We start from the raw sequence: 17,588 nt of genomic DNA on the forward strand, positions 1-17,588 counted from the left end.
CCTCTTCTTCTGTGGGTTCATCTGGCTCTCTGAATGTCTCGGTGAGCTCGTAGTCACTAGAAGACTTGTCGGAACCCCATTCCCATTCGTTGGAATCTGTGGAATAGCGATTCTCTTGTTGAATTTTGGCAGCTTTGATTTGTAAGGCTTCTTCTGTCCTTTGGGTGTGGACCTTGGAAGTTGAGAAACCAAGTCCTTTCAAGCGTTCCTTCTTAAGAGTCAATTCAAGTTGTAAAGGTTCAATGATGCCTTCCTTTCGTAACCCCAAAGGGATTTTTCCATCATACCCAAATTTTTGTAGAATTTTGAAGCCTTTGCCATATTTCTCACATGGTAGATTGATGTGATCTTGTGTTTCCTCTTCATTGTCTCTGAAAAGCATTTGGTATAAATCTTCCTCTTCTAGTTCACCCCATCTTTGAAAGGTAGTAGGGTCCCATTTAAGCATCATGATGGAGATTTGCTTGTTAGGATGTGGTCTTCCATATTCTTTTGGGGAACTCATGACTTGTCGTAAGTACATGGTCTGATTGAAAGTATATTCCCCCATGCCCTTATCTTGAAACCTGCCTTTAAGCTCAAATTGTTTTGATGTCAAAGGTTTTAATGACTCAGGATCAATGTATGTCTAGGAAGGAACAACCTCATGATTACTGGGAATGATGGTCCCCGTCTTTGATTTCAAGTTATTGCAATATATGAATGGATTAGGATCACCATTAACTGTTACTTCCACTCCATTATGAGGAAACTTAATGTATTGGTGATATGTGGATGGGACTGCCCTCATTTCATGAATCCAAGGACGTCCTAGCAATATGTTATAAGTGAGATTTAAATCCAGGACTTGACAGACCACATCCTTTGTAACTGGCCCAACTCTGAGAGGTAAAGTGACTGTACCCTTGGATGAATGCTCTTCATCATCATATGCTTTAATGGTGATTTTGTTTGTAGAATTCACAGCTTTATCAGAATATCCCAATTGTGTAATAGTGCTTAATGTGCAAATGTTTAGACCTGCTCCTCCATCTATCAGGACTCTTTTTATTCGATGTTTGTGTATGAAGGATTCAATGTGTAGTGGTGCATTATGTGGCTGACTTACACAGGCGTCATCAGCTTCTGTGAAAGTAAGTGAATGTGGAACGGAAAGGTATCCCACCATGGCTTGAAACTAGTCCACATTCAGCTCTGTAGGAAAGGCAGTATCTCTCAAGATTTTGTCAAGAATGGCTTTATGTGCGGGAGATATGCGTAATAGCTCAAGGATTGAAATGAGCGCGGGTGTCTTCCCTAGCTGTTCTACAAGGTCATACTCAGGTTTGGTTGATGAAGAAGCAGTGTTTTTAGTTGGAGCACCTTGCAAAGTGATTTTACCTCGACAAGTTGTGACATGACATTCGGAGGTAGGTTCGGAAGAAGATCCAACACCTTTTAGGACAATCTTGGGTCTCTGGGTAGAATTCTCAAAAGCTTTGTCCTTGATGATAATGGTAGAGACGTAATTGTCCATCGAGATATGATTGATGGTTGAATCATAGTTGTAAGATGCTCTGGTATAGTTGGTTTGATCCTCTATGGCTTTAGCTTTTCCCTTGTCATGTTTTGGGAATGCTTCCTTAAACATCTCATGTTCTTGATTAGACGAATGTCCCTCAATCTCAATGTCACCTCTATCAATGAGATCTTGTATGATGTTCTTCAGTCGATGACAATTTCCTATCTTATGACCTTTGCTCTTATGAAATTCACAATACTCATCATCATTCCACCAATTTGGTTTAACCTTTGGTTCATATGGAGGAAAATCTGGAACTGTGATTACCTTGTTTGCCACTAGCTTCTTGAAGACTAACTCAAGTGGTTCTCCCAATGGAGTGTACTTTCTTCGTGATCTAGAAGTTGTTTGAGTATTCACTTGATTGTTTGTAGAACTTGATCCTGAAAAGATGACTTTGGGTCGCACTGTATTAGCATCAACAACACCATCATTGACTGTGTTCTTATTTTTATTCCAAAATCTTGGCTTGTCTTTTCCTTTAAAGTCATCTTTGTTTTCCTTGAATATCTTGATGACTCCTTGTTCAATTAAGAGATTTTCTATCGCTAAGCCTTTTTCAATAATGTCCTTGAAGGTGGACAAACAAGCTTTTCTTAGATCATAGCCAATCTCTTTGTTAACATTTTGGCTGAACATTTCTACCATTTGTTTTTGTGGAATTTCACAAGAGCATCTGCTGGCTAGGTTTCTCCATCTTTTTGTTTGGTGTTGCACAAAGTAGCGACTGATATGTCTGTCTCTATGTTGTAGGAGAAATGTTGAATAAATGCCTCTGCTAAGTCACCCCATGACTTAATTCCAGGCGGTAGTTGGGAGAACCATTCCATAGCTTGATCACCTAAGCTTTGTGAGAATAATCTCATCAAATATGTCTCTTCTGCTGCTACCTCAATGCAAGCTGTGAAAAATTGTCTTATGTGTGCCTTAGGATCCCCTTTTCCTCTATACTTATCAAATTTAGGTGTCACAAAGTGTGTAGGAAAAGGAGGCATTGGAATGCTCTTGTCAAATGGATAAGGACATATGTCTCTCATTGTGTATGTTGGCTTTGGTGTATTTATGTCCTCCATTTTCTTTTGTAAGTCCCTGATTTGTTGCTCCAAATTGTTCTTAGGTGGAGATCAACTTCTTGGACCATATCCTATGTTTGAAGTACCCATTGGAGGAGGAGCATATTGCATATATGGATGATATTGATCATACACATGTTCATATGGAGGAGGTCTATAATGATGCTGCGTATATGGACCACTTGGTATAGATTCATGTTGAGGAACACCATATCCATTTTGTGCATGTATACCATACTCTACAGGCATGTCATGTTCTATTGTATTGCCCCCAAATTTGACACGGGGTTTCCTTGTGTCCAAATTTTGTGCATGCCTTGGAATATCCCATTGCTTTGGTGGTTGATCCTTAGCATTAATATGTGATTGAGCATATTTTTCTCCATAAGACTTCCATAGTGGTCTGCGAAGGTGAGTATCATATGTTTGACCATGACTATATGGGACCTCTAGTTTTTGAAGCAAAGCTAATGGTGATTCAGGTACCATATATGGTCCTCTATTTCCTCCACTATTAGGTCTCCTTTGATCCATGTTAGAGTGAGGTTGTTGCAATGGTTGATTTTCCATTATTTGAGACATGTCAAAATCATGAGGTATCTTGGCTCCACTTTGTGCCATCATTTGTAAAAAGTATTGTCTATCCCTCCTCATGATTTCCTCAACCAATCGATTGAAATGGGGATTCATAATGGATTCTTCCACATCTGCTGAATGTATAGAAAAGTTGTCCATATTGTCATTATGTATAGAATTGTTGTTTATAGTGTCCATGTTCTCAACATTTGGAATGTTTCTATAGGCATCCATGTCAGGTAATGTAGTATGATCAGAATTGAAAAAGATCTCATTGTCATACTCATAAGAACTCATGTTTGCGGACTCTTGAGCCTCTTTAGTTTCTCTCCTAGATTTTTGAAGGCGGGTTTCAACCATGAACTAGGTATTGACCAAGATGTGTGAGACTAGATGAAAAATGGAAAGAGTATGGAAGACTAAGAGTTGGATGAAATGTAAATGAATCTGAAGTGTACTTGCAATGTCCAAAGTGTAAGACCAAGTATGTATGTAGTAGAGTAGGTGCGACTTCCAAAGAGAGGATAGTTTCTCTTGATGAGGTAAGTTGACCTTGACTCTAAGTAGGACCAAATGAGACCCAAAGGTAAGAAACCTTGATGAGGGACCACTTAGCAAAGTGTTGTTGTATGTAGTGTGTTGACAAAGTATGATGAGGACAAGCAAGTGACCTTTTGACTCAAGTTTAGACAAATGTAAATGTAATGTGAAATGTGAAGCAATGATGGATTTTGTGAGACCCAAAGACAGGTTGAATGCTAGATGAAACCTTGGAGAAATGACCTAGGAAGCTCAAGAATTCCGAAACTGACTATGTTTGTTTGCTGGACTGTAACAATTTTTCAATTCTGGATATAGACGCACCTGTATATACTTCATAGACGCAGTTTCCTGACACAGACATGGCTCTATTTAACACAGACGCATTTCTGAGATTTTTTGCCAAGTGTAATGTTGACTGTTGGAACACAGACGCTATTATGTCTGACACAGATGCAGTTTCTTGACGTAGATGCTATTATGTCTGACACAGACGCGTTTCTGTAAAATTTGTGCAATTTTTTCCAATCTGTGAAGTCGTTTTGTTGTGACCAAATCTGACTATTTGACTATTTTTCGTGACAAGAGGACACAGTGTTGATGAAGACCCAATGTTTGCAAGTGTCTAGACTCAAAATGAGTCCAAGAAAAGTGTGTTGTTTGATGTAAAAATGTTTTGCATACACTTGAAGACACAAAAGACACAATGTTTTGCTGTTTGGTCTTGAATGTTTTGAATGTTTAACATAAGTCAAGCACAATTCTTATGGTTGGCCAAGACAATAGTTGTTGATCCCACATGGGGTTTTACCCCCGAGGCTACGCTATTTAGAGCAGATACTTAGATGCTTGACCTCACTGGCTCCACCCTCGGCACTCATTTCTCGGGTCAGCCAAGCATCAGTCCCCATGAAAACTCCCTGTGGTGAACTTTGTATCTCTACTAAGAACCGTATGTGTGTGGGCTGCTACCAGAGGTCCAACCTCCTGCCCCAACAACTAGAAGGATTTGGGCTTCTAAAACAAAAAGGTGCTAGTAAGGGCATCTGCTCGTGTGGCCATACATGCGGCACTTTCAGCTCTATAAATACAAAAGGCTCCCAGCCGGTAGGGGTTACGCCCTACAACTCATCAAATAAATTTGATCAAATGGGTTTATGGGGAGACATAGTGTCGGTATGAACTAATCAGCACACGTTATTCATAGTTTTCACCATGAATACATTTATTTATAGTGGTTCAGAAGAAGATGGCTTTTCTTTTGCTACCACTTGGGTCATTCTCTTCTCACTAGTAGTCCTAATGACCACACGGGAAGATAGGCCCTCTAAAGATTAAACAAAAAAAAAAGCCTATTGCTCAAGACACAAAAGACAATGATTCAATTTTAGTGCACCAATTGAAGTGTTTGCTAGTCTATGAAAACAAGGCACACAATAAAAATCCAAAAACCCTTGCCAAGGACTTGCAACAAAGAGTTGTTAGTAGTTTGGATTGTTTGAAATAATCACCCCCTCCTACAAGCACACAAGTTAGGTAAATTTTAAACCCAAAAGACTTTGTGAAAATAGGGGCCTTCGACCAAACGATTTTGCTTTCAAGACAAGCTGCACCAATTTTGTTAGCTAGATCTAAAAATGTTAGCTCAAAATAAATCAGATCTGAAACCCTAAATGCAAAATCTGAAAAACTGAATCAATGAAAACCCAAAATTTTGAAACTGGTGAACACAGACGCGGTTACCTTTAACACAGATGCGACTGGGTGACACAGATGCGGTTCTATGAGACACAGACACGGCTACAGAACACAGATGCGTCTTCTGGACACAGACGCGGCCAAAACCAGTGCAAACGCGACTTTACAACACAGACGTGTTTTCCTGAAACCTGCAAAATAAAATATTGCCAAAACACAGATGTGGATCCAGATGTCGCAGATGCTCCAGAAAATAAAAAACGTGATCCGAAAGTATGCAGATGCGGAAATAACAAAATGCTACCGAAAACGTCAGATCTGCAACTTCACATTACAAAATCTGCAAAAAGGATGTTAAATGCAAAAGGGACATGAGTCCCACCGGGCATGCCAAAATGTATATGGTGAAAATGGATAACAATAATAACAATATTGAAAGGCTAAATGAATCCAACCACAAAACCCTAGCCTAACAATCAACAAAGATCCACCATAACATATGAAGATTACCTAAGACAATGCAAATCAAATGAAATCACAAAGATTAACCATCACATGTCCAATAGGGTTTGAATCTCCATTCTTCCTATCTCCATTGATCTTGCTTGATATATTTGCTCTCAGATTTTATGTGCACAAGAGCTCAACAAAGAACAAAATGTGGTTGCAAGTAGGATCGTAGTGTAGTCAAGTCCTTAAGATGATTGATTAGAATAATTGATTAGGGTTTGATAATGAGGGAAGCATCTCCTTATATAGAAGACACTATATGAAATGGAGGGATAAGATTGAGAGGTGTAAAAGGAGGTCGGCTATGATTAGAGGGTAGGTAGTGTATGAATTAAGAGATGAATGATATGTGTCATGGATAGAAAAGGTTAATGAATTAATTAAATAAATAAATATTTATTTAATTAATAGAAGAAGTGGGATCAATTAAATAAATAAGATATTTATTTAATTTAGGAAAAGGATATTTTAAATAAATAAATGTATTCATTTAAATGAGAAATAAGGCTAGAAGAGGATAAATGAATTAATTAAATAAATAAAGATTTATTTAATTAATAGAAGAATTAAGCTTAGATAATTAAATAAATAAAATATTTATTTAATTAGACATGACAATTTTAGGTGTCTACAGATACCATATAGTATTTCATGCTTTAAATAGAGATCTATACATTCTATAAGAAAGCAGTCTTTTTGTAATGGTCGAATGCATACCTTATTGAGGTATTTCTATTTCTATCATTCGATTATCTCCTCTGAAGATTATTTTCCCAACTCGACTCCATCCCATTTGACTATCAATTCTTTCTCTTTTAGTCTTTCTGCTAGTGTCGATGTTATCTTTGATGGCATCACAAAAAATGATTACTTCCCAGGTTATTTCTTTTCCAGACATTATTAAATGGTTGTCGATAAGGTTTGAGGAATTGCTTACTATTTTCCTTCCCTTTGTGGATCCCATGGTCTTCTTTCTCCTTTCCTATTTTCCAACCGCTTGAGTGCATCCTGAAGCTCTGATTATTGATTCTAGTGTTTTTCCAAATGGGTATCCTATTGACCCTCATTGTTGGGTCACTCCATCTTTGTCCTGTTTGTGGGTTTTTTTTGTGCCACCTAACATCTGGTTTCCATGATCTCTTAATTTCCTCTTCTTTACCTTTTTCCATGTTTATACCTTTGTTTAAATCGCTTTATCCCTTTGTTGAGAACAAGAGTCGATTGCTTTCCCTCCCCCCGACCTATATGGTAGGGAAAGGGGTATTTGGAGGTTTTTTGGAGATCGCTCGGGCCTTTGAGCTTTCCAAGGAAGTTTAATCCTCACCTTTGGTCCAATATCCATGGGGCCCTTTTCTCACCATGGCCATGATTTCTCTGTGGACCATCCACTCATCTGAAAACCCTATGTTCGCCTTGACCATGGCCATGACTTCCCTGCAAATAGCTCCAAGTGAATTTCAAATTTTAGTTGAATAATAACACTATTATAACCACAACACCATCAATAATAAAATTAACTACTACAATAATAATACAATATATAACAATTAAAAATTAAAAAATGATTTTAAAATTTAACAAGTTAAAATTAGTAAAAATATTCTTCATTCACTAATAAGAAAAAAATGTGTGCTCATCATTGAAGTGTTAGTGTTTTGGTATGGTTCAATACTATGTGGATCTTTGAAATTAAAAACACATTTAAAGCTATAAAAAAATACTTCCCTCACTATCATGCATTACACCTATGACATTTTGTTTTGTTATTGTGTGTGTGCATGTAGTCTACCAAATACAACCATTTGGAGATATTTGTTGAATTTGTTATTTTTCTATTCCCTATCACCAAATCAAATATATATTCTATCAATTTGTTCTAATAGGTAGCTCTCCCTAGTTTTTGGATTCATTTGGATTATTGTTACCAACCTATGCACTGACTACATTAATGTACACTAAATTATGATTTGTTGCATCTAGTATCCTCATACCCTTACAACCTTAACTTTTTTTTATTGTGGATAAATATCTTAGTGGGCCAAAACAAATTGAGTAAAATATAACTAATGAATTAGAACATGACACAATACCTGGGGAGAGGGGTAGTAGTACAAAGTCATGTCATCAATAGATCTCCTTGCATATAATATAGTTCTATACACTTCAAAGACAAGAAAAATACATATTAACCCCTCGCCATTAGATGTCCTCACATATAACACATTTTAAAACAATAATAAGATGTTGTTTAGAAAAATATAAACTATGTATATATATTATATGTAGGAAAGATTTGAATACAATAGAGAGAATAACAAAATATAAGGGTGGGGGTGATCACTCATTCCAATGATACAAAAACCCTTAAAGACTACCTAAGGAGATTTATAGTATAGTTGTGTAATTATATAACTAAGTCTATACAAATTTACCCCACCATGCAAAATGTTTTGGGGTATGACTATGAAGATAATCTAGCCATAAGTTGGACAGATCCAAAAAACCTACTCCATATTTCTAAGTCTGATTCTCATAGATACCACATCATCTTCCCTTTCCATATTATGGACCTGGGTGTAACTATCATTTAGAGCTTGCACATTCAAATGACAATGAAAATGATGAATTCTTGGATGGGTTATGGATGTGAATGAACACTTTTTATTTGATCTTGGTGAAGAAACATAACGCTCATAGTTAATGAGGAAGGAAAGAGCCTTGAATTTGTTTGAAATTACTTTTGACTGTACTAGTCTACTATTATCTCCGTATGCAAGTCAAGCTCTTCCCAAGATTTCCTCACTATTATCCTCGATTTGTATTTTAAAATCATAATACAATGAAGCAATTTTAGGTTTTCTTTGGAGGCCATCTCTAACAAAATAATCGTCCAATGCCTACATGACCCTTATGGAAATTATATCCCCTAACCACCATCTTGAAAGCATGAATATAGAGAAGCTATACCATGGTTTATTCTCTAGTAGGCCTTGTAGGCATTGACATGGAAAATCTCCATCTACATGTTAGTGACTTTTTATCTATTGGATCTTTGCAAAAGGGAGATAAATAGGGGTATTAGGGGTGAGATATAGAGAAGCTACCTATGGTCAAAAGAGTTAAAGAATAAAAACTCTCCTCCCTTTAAGCTTCAACACCTCTTAAATACATATCTTAACTTTGAGGATGTGATAATCCAACCTTCAAGTTACACTAAGCTTGATATGCCCTACACTTGGATGGTCCCTTTGGCACATATTAGAGTTCATACACACCATTTTACACAAAGATTAATCACCATAATCCTCAGTAGTTCTAAGAGATTTCCACAATCCATCATATAAACAGGAGTGCAGTTTCTAGATTTAATTGTGTACAAGATTTTTGCATCCAAAAACTGCAAATATCTTGTACACAATTAAATCCAAAAACTTTTACTCTTGTTCATAATCCTCATGTCACTTTTATTTGCTAGATTTGTTCTGTTGAGTCAAAAAGCTAGAGATTATTTTATTTTTAGATGTTCTATTTATTATAAGATTAGTTGTAGAACTTTTGTCTCTTTAGAGAGTTGAATTACTTTACTAAAACCTTCATGACTTATGAAGTCATATATATTGGGCTATTTTTTCTTCAAATGATTAGTCATCATAAATATTTTACCAAAGACACGACTTCCACAATATGTATACTTGAATATTTAGTTCCAATTAAAATATTTATAAATTTTATTTATATTTTCATACATTTTCTCTGAAATGCATACAATTATTTATGAAGCTAAATTTAACTTTGTTATGGTCAAAAAATAATATCCATCTTAAAGCCTTTATCATTGTTAATATCTATGAAGACAATACAAATGTAAAGATGCTTGAAAAATTTCTTGGCATTTATTCTTATGCACTCCCTTTCCATTTAAGGTTTGACACAAGTGAAAAATTTACACACAATTCCTTAATATGAGAAGGTACAAAAATTACTACAACAAGGCCCAAGACATTTGACTTAATTGGCACATTCTAAACATTTAATCCTTAGGTGGTTGAGCCAACTCTTAACCTTTAAACAGACCAAAATAGTTTGGGATTCATTGTTTACACCATTTGCTAGATTATGTTCCCATGAATATTATACAACCCCATTTCTTGCTTAAAATTATTGTGTACCCCATTGACATATGAAATATTTTTAGTCTCATGCTTTGGAAACATTTTTTTTGTGCACTCTATTTTTTACAATAAACACTTTTAATCATGACTCGATCTCTAGTCATTGTCAATTATGAAGTGAGGGTCCACTATGGCATGATGGCTGACAAAAGAGGAGAGGAGAGGAGAGGTCACTAGTGATAGGTAACTATTTGTTGAAGGATATGAAGCCACATTTCATTAAGGAATTCTATTCTCTATAGTATAATATCTATTTTTGGAAAAAACTTTAACATTTACATTAACAAAATTCTCTCATTCATGTGTCATCACCATAAATCTCCATAAATTCTTATTGTAATTTTGTACTAAATTCAATCATGATTCCTAGGCCTTATCTTCTTGGATTTCTAGTGGTGGTGGATCAAATGCTTTCATTCATTAATATCATCTTTTATGGGGGAAGGACCTTATTTTCTGAGGCGAGAAATTAAATTTCTCATATGCCATAGAAATAGTTTGGCTAATAAAAATATTTAACAAAAAGAAAAAAAATCATTACCTAATATTCTTAGCAACATATGTTTCTATTCAAGGACCGAGACTAATCAGGAACCTTCATCTCGCACCTGAAGCAGGGATAAAGGTAAGTGGGTTAAAGCCACTAATATGGAGGAATTAGCTGATATCAATAGGGATTTTATTGAGAAAAATGTCAAGATTGTTCAAATGGTGGTAGAGAGCTACAAATGAGTTGGATGCTTGCATAAAAAGGCAATCATGAAGCAAATACAAGATTTTGTCTATAATTAATACATTTAAAATTGACTGAAAAATTATATAGTGTTTCTTATTTGTGTCAACAAATATAAAAAGTGATAATGTTGTCTTGTATGTTCTAAGATCCCTTGCAAAATTGCAAATTATGCACTTGCTTCCATGTTGCATCTAATGTATATAAGTAATTTTAGAATAAACTTTATTTATACAAGTTGCCTCTTATAATTGAGATTTGATTTTAACAACCCAATTGCTTGCCTCTTCCTAGTGTACAATTAAGAACATGTGTAAATTTTTGTTTATATAAATTTAATCTCATTATTGAGATTCGACTTCAAGAATCAATGTTACATTATATATTTACAACTGCAGCTAAGAATGTATGTAATTTAATACCAAATTTGTTTATAAAAACTCATCTTTAGTAATCAACATGTAAAATCTAATACTTGTCTATATTATAATCACTCTCCTCTCAAACAATACAACTTATGTTCAATTCAATATTGAGAAGGTATACCAAATTTCTTCATCATTGTCAGATTTCTTTCATTCACAATATTTACAAATTTAAATATTTTCATATATTTTCTCTTAAATGCATACTTTATTTATGAAACTAAATTTTAGCTTTGTTATGCTCAGATATTAATATCTATATTAAAACATTTAATATTATTATTATCTCTGAATACCATGCGCGTGTAAGGATATTTGAAAATGTCCTCTGCGTTTATTTTTATGCGCTCCACCTCCCATCTAAGGCTCGACACGCGGAAATTCGGCACAGCGTTGATTTATTATGCGAAGGTACGCAGATTACTAACAAGGCCCAAGAGGCAATCCACAAAGACACTTATTCTGTGAATACGAAGACACGGGGAACTCGTTCAGCGGCTTCCCTTGAGGAATTTCTCCACACAGGTTATTATAGCTCACGTTCAGCTGGCTCAGATTCCTTAGATTTAACATCTCCCCGGGAATTTTTCCACTAAGCCCATTCTTTGACCGATCCAAAGTCTTCAAATCAGTCAACCTGGCAATAGAAGCAGGAATGCTTCCATACAGCTTATTGGAATGGAGATCAAGCGTCTGCAACCAGCGGGAGAAATTGACTCCACTGGAGAAGTCATAGCTGAGCTGATTGTTTGACAAATTGGCGTGGCGCAAGAACGTCGTGGCCTCGGAAAACTCGACTGCACGGCCTCTGATATTGTTGGCAGAGAGATCGAGCAAAATGAAGAACGGGGTGGCCGTCCAGTCCTCGAGCCGCATGTCTATCCCACACCCAGCCAAACTGATCTCGACCCCGTAGCTCGAATTTGAGATCCAGGTGGGAATAGAATTACCAAGCTTGAATTCATTGGAAGACAAGTCCAAGAAGGGAGGAAGTGAAGGCAGAGATGGAGGTGGGTTCGTGAGCCTGTTTCCGGAGACCTTGAAAGTAAACAGATAGGTCAAGAGAGAAAAAGAGGCCGGGATAGGGCCTTCCAGAAAGTTTCTGGAAAGATCCAGATAACTCAACATTGAAAGGTTGCCCAGGGATGCCGGGATGTAGCCCGTCAGCTGGTTATCCTCCAATTCCAGCCTCGCCAGTTTTCTCGGACGACCGAGCGAGGAAGGAATTGTGTAGGTCAGCTTGTTGTTATTCAAGTACAGCCAAATAAGAGACGAAAGGTTCCCGTAAGATGAAGGAATGCTACCCACAAGCCCGTTATACGAGACGTCCAGCAGATAGAGCGGTTGGATAGAGCTGATTGATTCGGGCAGTGAACCGTATAAGAGATTGTTGTTCAGTCTGACTATATACAAGCGGCTCAGATTCCCCATTGCCGAGGGGATTGTGCCGGTTATCCGGTGTCCTTCGAGTTCCAGCCCCTCCAGGTTGCTCATCGTTGTAATGGCCGGTGGGATGATCCCCCGTAGCCTGTTCCCGCCCAGGCTGAGTTCCGTCAGCTTTCTCAGACTGGCTATCCATGACGGCAGTTTGCCGATGAAATCGTTTTCCGATAGATTGAGCTGGTTGAGATTTTGAAGGGGGGCGATTGAATTGGGAATTTTTCCGGTGATTTTTTGCCACATCGTAAGACGGAGGAAGACAAGCTCCGTGAGATCGCCGATGGATTTGGAGAGCGTACCGGCCATGTACAGGGTGGCGTTGGATGGATCGGGGGGGACAGATTGATCATTGTTACGTTGCCAGTGTTGACATCACAGCCCACTCCCTTCCAATTGCCGTTGCAGCAGTCGGGTACTCTTCCCCACGAGTTCAGGACGCCAGCCGGGTCTTGTGTTATGGCTGCCTTGATTTTCAGCAGGGCTTTTCTTTCTGCTCCGTTGCATTGCGCGTCTGCTGAGACTCGAAATAAACACAGAGCATACACTGAAAGCAACGCTAAGAGCTGCATTACAGAGCCCATGGATTTCCAAGCTCAATGTTAAAACTTGTACTGAATGAAGAAGATAAGCTCGTCTGTATTTATAGAGAAGCCATGGAATTGAAAAATAAACACAGGGTTTTGCATATTATGCTCGCGATTCTTAAATCACGCTCAATGCAAGGTAAATTTTAGTGTATAATATTGTTTGTCAAGGTATATTAGCTGTCTTGCTATTGGAAAATGTAAATTAAGTAGAGAGCATTCCAAAACCCCATTTTTTATTGTTTCCTCCGGAATTTAAGATCTGGAATTTTATTTCTTATCATTTAATTTGGGGGAAGTCAACCAAAATTTGCAGACCTTGAGGTTAAGATGGATATAATTGGCATCTTACGATCATCTCCATGTGCTTTATGGGGTTCTTTTTCATCGTACTCGTTGTGACCGTATAAATTGAGTAGTACAAATGGGTTTATGAAAATGGTTATCTATGGTTAGATGTTACATAATTATAGTTTTGATATTTTGTTCATGAAAATAGTTTGTAGCCTGGTTTAACAGCAATCTTTATCAAATAATTATGTACCATCTAGCCAACAAGCATCCCGATGGTTGGAATAACTATGACTTCACCTACTCTTATTTATGACACTAAAATTTGAAAATTTCATAAATAAAAAAGCTTTAAACTTTTTATTAAAAGATGTCATAACTATTATTTTCTAGATATTAAATAAATTTGAAACTAAATTTTATAGAGAGATAGATATGGATACAAATATCTTTAAAAAAATCAATTAAATCTGATTGTGAGATAATGGAGCGAGTGGCAGAGGCCATTAAGGCATGCATGCATGCGCTTAAGCGGATAAAAGCGGAAATCAACTTTTTAGAGAGAGGATTTTTTATCTCTTGTACTGTTTTGAGTGGATGGATCTTATACACGGCTACAGTGAGGAAAGGAGTCGAATGTTCCAGTGCTATCGCATTAACCTGAAGGGGAAGTAATTAAGATTTAGAGAGGCTATCCTTTAAGGATGAGAACAGAGAAAACTAGGGTCGCATATCAAGTATATGGTTGCTTTTTCGTCATCAAATTACTTGTATACATTACGGAATAGTTTGCCTAAAAATCATATAAACTTTTTAGTTAGATGCTTGGAATTTGTAAAAATGGCAAACTCAATGAATCTGCATCTTCTAACAGTTCGAATGTCATAATTATGTTTACGAATTTTGCCTGCATGTTTACTAGGCGATTGTAATCCCTAGCATCTAAGAAATTCCCATTTCCTTAATGCTTTTATGGATGGTGATGGCTTGTACCAAAGCACCCAAATTTTGCGTAGGTAGGGAGGTTGCAGGAAACGATGTGGGATCGAGCATCAGTCCACCCAACCGCTTCTTTTCATTTACATTCGAATTTGGTTTGCACATATCATGCAGTCATTACAATCCATGAGATCTTGAGTCGATAGTTCTAAGATATAGTTTTAGTGCCTTGTTTGTGCTTCCATAGTTTGCATGCATGTCTTCAGACCTACATAATACTCATTTTCCTGTCATCCAATTTAGTGTGTAAAACTTATGATAATATGGAATGTTATATCTAGTAGTATGATTTTGTTGGCATATTATTTTTTTCATTTTGATATCTGAGATGGAATATTAAGTTCTCTTATTTGTATGAAAAGAATTGCAGTTAATGATATATTTTTCTAAAAATATAATTTGTATAAAAAAGTTAATTATAATTGTGCATGAATATACATGTTTATTTTTCTATTTTTACTTGGCATTCAATTTGTCAAAGATCTCTATTTATTGAGGTAGAATTGTAATGTTTTCTTATCTATGATCTCTATGATTACTTGATCATTGATCTCATGATCAAGAGGATTTGTATCTCATTAAATGAATATAAAATTTTATTAGCTATTGAGCAACATCTTTTGTGTGTTTATTGCTATATAGCAATTTCTCTGTATTTTTTATTTTCTTCAATTGGTATTAGAGCTAGTAGTGAGGTACATGAAGCACCCAACCAAACTTTCGTATAAGGTTGCATCTACCCTGGAACTTGCATCTTCCTTGGTTAACTTCTCACCAAGGGATATAGGAGTGGCATTTAAACTACATGACATCATTCTAAACCTCTTCAATAAATCAACTATTGGCATTGTGTTGTCATTGATGTCAACCGGTATAGGACGTCACTGATATCACTAACATTGATGTCAACTAAGTGAACAAGAGGTTGTTGGCATTAGAGTGTGATGTCAACTGGAATAGAAGATGGATCGGTGTGGGGAAAGAAATGATGTGTTGTCATTGGTGACAACCAGGTGACCATCTTCATGCAGAAGGAAGAACCGGTATGTACCGGTATGCTAGAGGTGCAGTAAAGTGACCACTCAGTAAAAGGGTTGTTGATATGGTGTTGCATACAATTGGAATGAAGAGACTACATGATGGGCTATTAATTGTGATGAAGAGGTGGAATGCTATTTGAATTACATCAACACCGGAGGTGAACTATGGGTAGGCCACCAGACTGCTAGTATGATGCTAACTAGAAAAACTCCCATCGGATGAAGAAGCTATCATAGGTTATGTGATAGGTTGATATAGTAAGACGCTTCTGTGAGCAAGCTGGCATATGGAAAGATACTGGGACATATGTCATGTTGAAGATGTATCCTCCCCTTGGTAAAGTCACACTTATACTGATAGAATGATTCCCTGAGATAGGCAGGTGATTGAATGCAGAGACTGGATGAACAAGTAGAAGATGAGGAAGCCTCCAAAGCATGAGATTAGAAATGCACACTGAATAAGGAAGTGAAAACAAGGTGTGCTACCTGGACATTGAAGGAAGAATGAGGAGTTGAGATGGTGTGTTTGTCATCTTGACAAACTAGTTGAGAGGAGAACCGATTAGATGAAGAAGGATGCTAGCGAGTCTGCAGAAACATACATGGTGATATCAGGATACCGATGAAGGTTGATGCAGAACAGTTGGAGTTTGATGACTTGGTGTCATCAATGTGTCTCGCCGGCAAGAAGAAAAGTATGTTGTCCACCGACAAACACATCTACCAAAATCTCCATTGGTGATAGCTGACATGTTATGTCAACCAGTGAAACATCAAGGAAGAGACAAGAAAGATAAGGTTCTCACCTAATAAAGAGAAGTGCAACAAATTGAAGGATAAGGAGAGTTGTCAGAGTAGCTATGTTGCCGATAAGTGAACATATTCACAGAGGTGTTTCACTGACGCATCAGTGAAGTGCAGACATAAGGGTTACACCGACAGGATAGAAAAGGTGATGGCAGGAAGGATAACTGGCACGGTGGTTTATATCAGTAGGGTCGGTGAACTGGTATGTGTGTACCGATTATGTGGGTGGTCGGTGACTAAGCTGAACCAACAGAGTAGCATGCTGAGGTGGATACCGATAGTAATTCCATGTGGAGGTGTAGTGGTGAACTTGCATAGATCGGTGTAGAGTGACGATGAGGTAGTTGGCAGTTGGTCTAGGATTAATGGTGACTGCAAAGCTCGAGGGATGTTTGCAGAGGGGTTGCAGCTCGAGGCAGGATGAATCTGACCATATCCATCGCGTGCACTGATCTATGCAGATTGTTTGGATGTAGATTGAAGTTGTTGAAGCAATCCATCGAGTCATTAATGGTGATTGACCAAGAGGTGTGCCGACAGATTGACTGAAGGTTGCTGAAAAATGAAGGCATGTTCTGAAAGGTGTGAAGATGGCAGAGATGTACAAGCTGGCTATCACTAAGTCGAGATCCAATTAGATCTGATTGGATTCTGTGTGTCTCAAGATCTCTGAAGAAAAACCTAAGGCACCAAGTTTGAATATGGTTTTGGCGGGAAGACCAGGCTATAAATATGCAAGCCAAAGATATTGTTAAGTGCTGCTAGCTAAGAGAGGATATAGTGGCTATGAAGTGATTGAGTGCTAGAGGAGAGAGTGTTCCTACTACAAAAGAGAGAAAACTAGTCAAGTGCTCATCAAGAGTTAGAGTGTGAGAGAGAATCAAGTTGAAGAGTTCAATCGGTAAGAGCAAGGCAATTGGTAGTCGGCCATTGAGTCTGACAGAGGAGGAAACCAATTGTGACTAAAGTGACATAGAAGAGCCATAGTAGATTGCAGAGAAGGGAAGCTAAGGACTGGCAGGAATCAGATGATAGATATCTAACTGAGTTATCAAGACCGGTGGTGGAGAGAAGAAAAGTAGTTGAGAGAAGAGACGACCGACAGAGAGACTGATAGAGTGTAAACCGGTAAAGTA

At 37.3% G+C, this 17,588-nt stretch overlaps 1 protein-coding gene across 1 annotated transcript; it reads right to left on the minus strand.

Moving 5' to 3' along the window:
* Positions 1-11,711: 11,711 nt before the first annotated feature.
* On the minus strand, positions 11,712-13,310 carry LOC131073342 (MDIS1-interacting receptor like kinase 2). The gene is given in 2 exon segments (XM_059212664.1): positions 11,712-13,052; positions 13,055-13,310. Coding segments are annotated over 2 exon segments (1,596 nt in total). The 5' UTR covers position 13,310.
* Positions 13,311-17,588: the final 4,278 nt, after the last annotated feature.

This window comes from Cryptomeria japonica, chromosome 10, assembly GCF_030272615.1.
Source record: "Cryptomeria japonica chromosome 10, Sugi_1.0, whole genome shotgun sequence".
Lineage (NCBI taxonomy): Eukaryota > Viridiplantae > Streptophyta > Pinopsida > Cupressales > Cupressaceae > Cryptomeria > Cryptomeria japonica.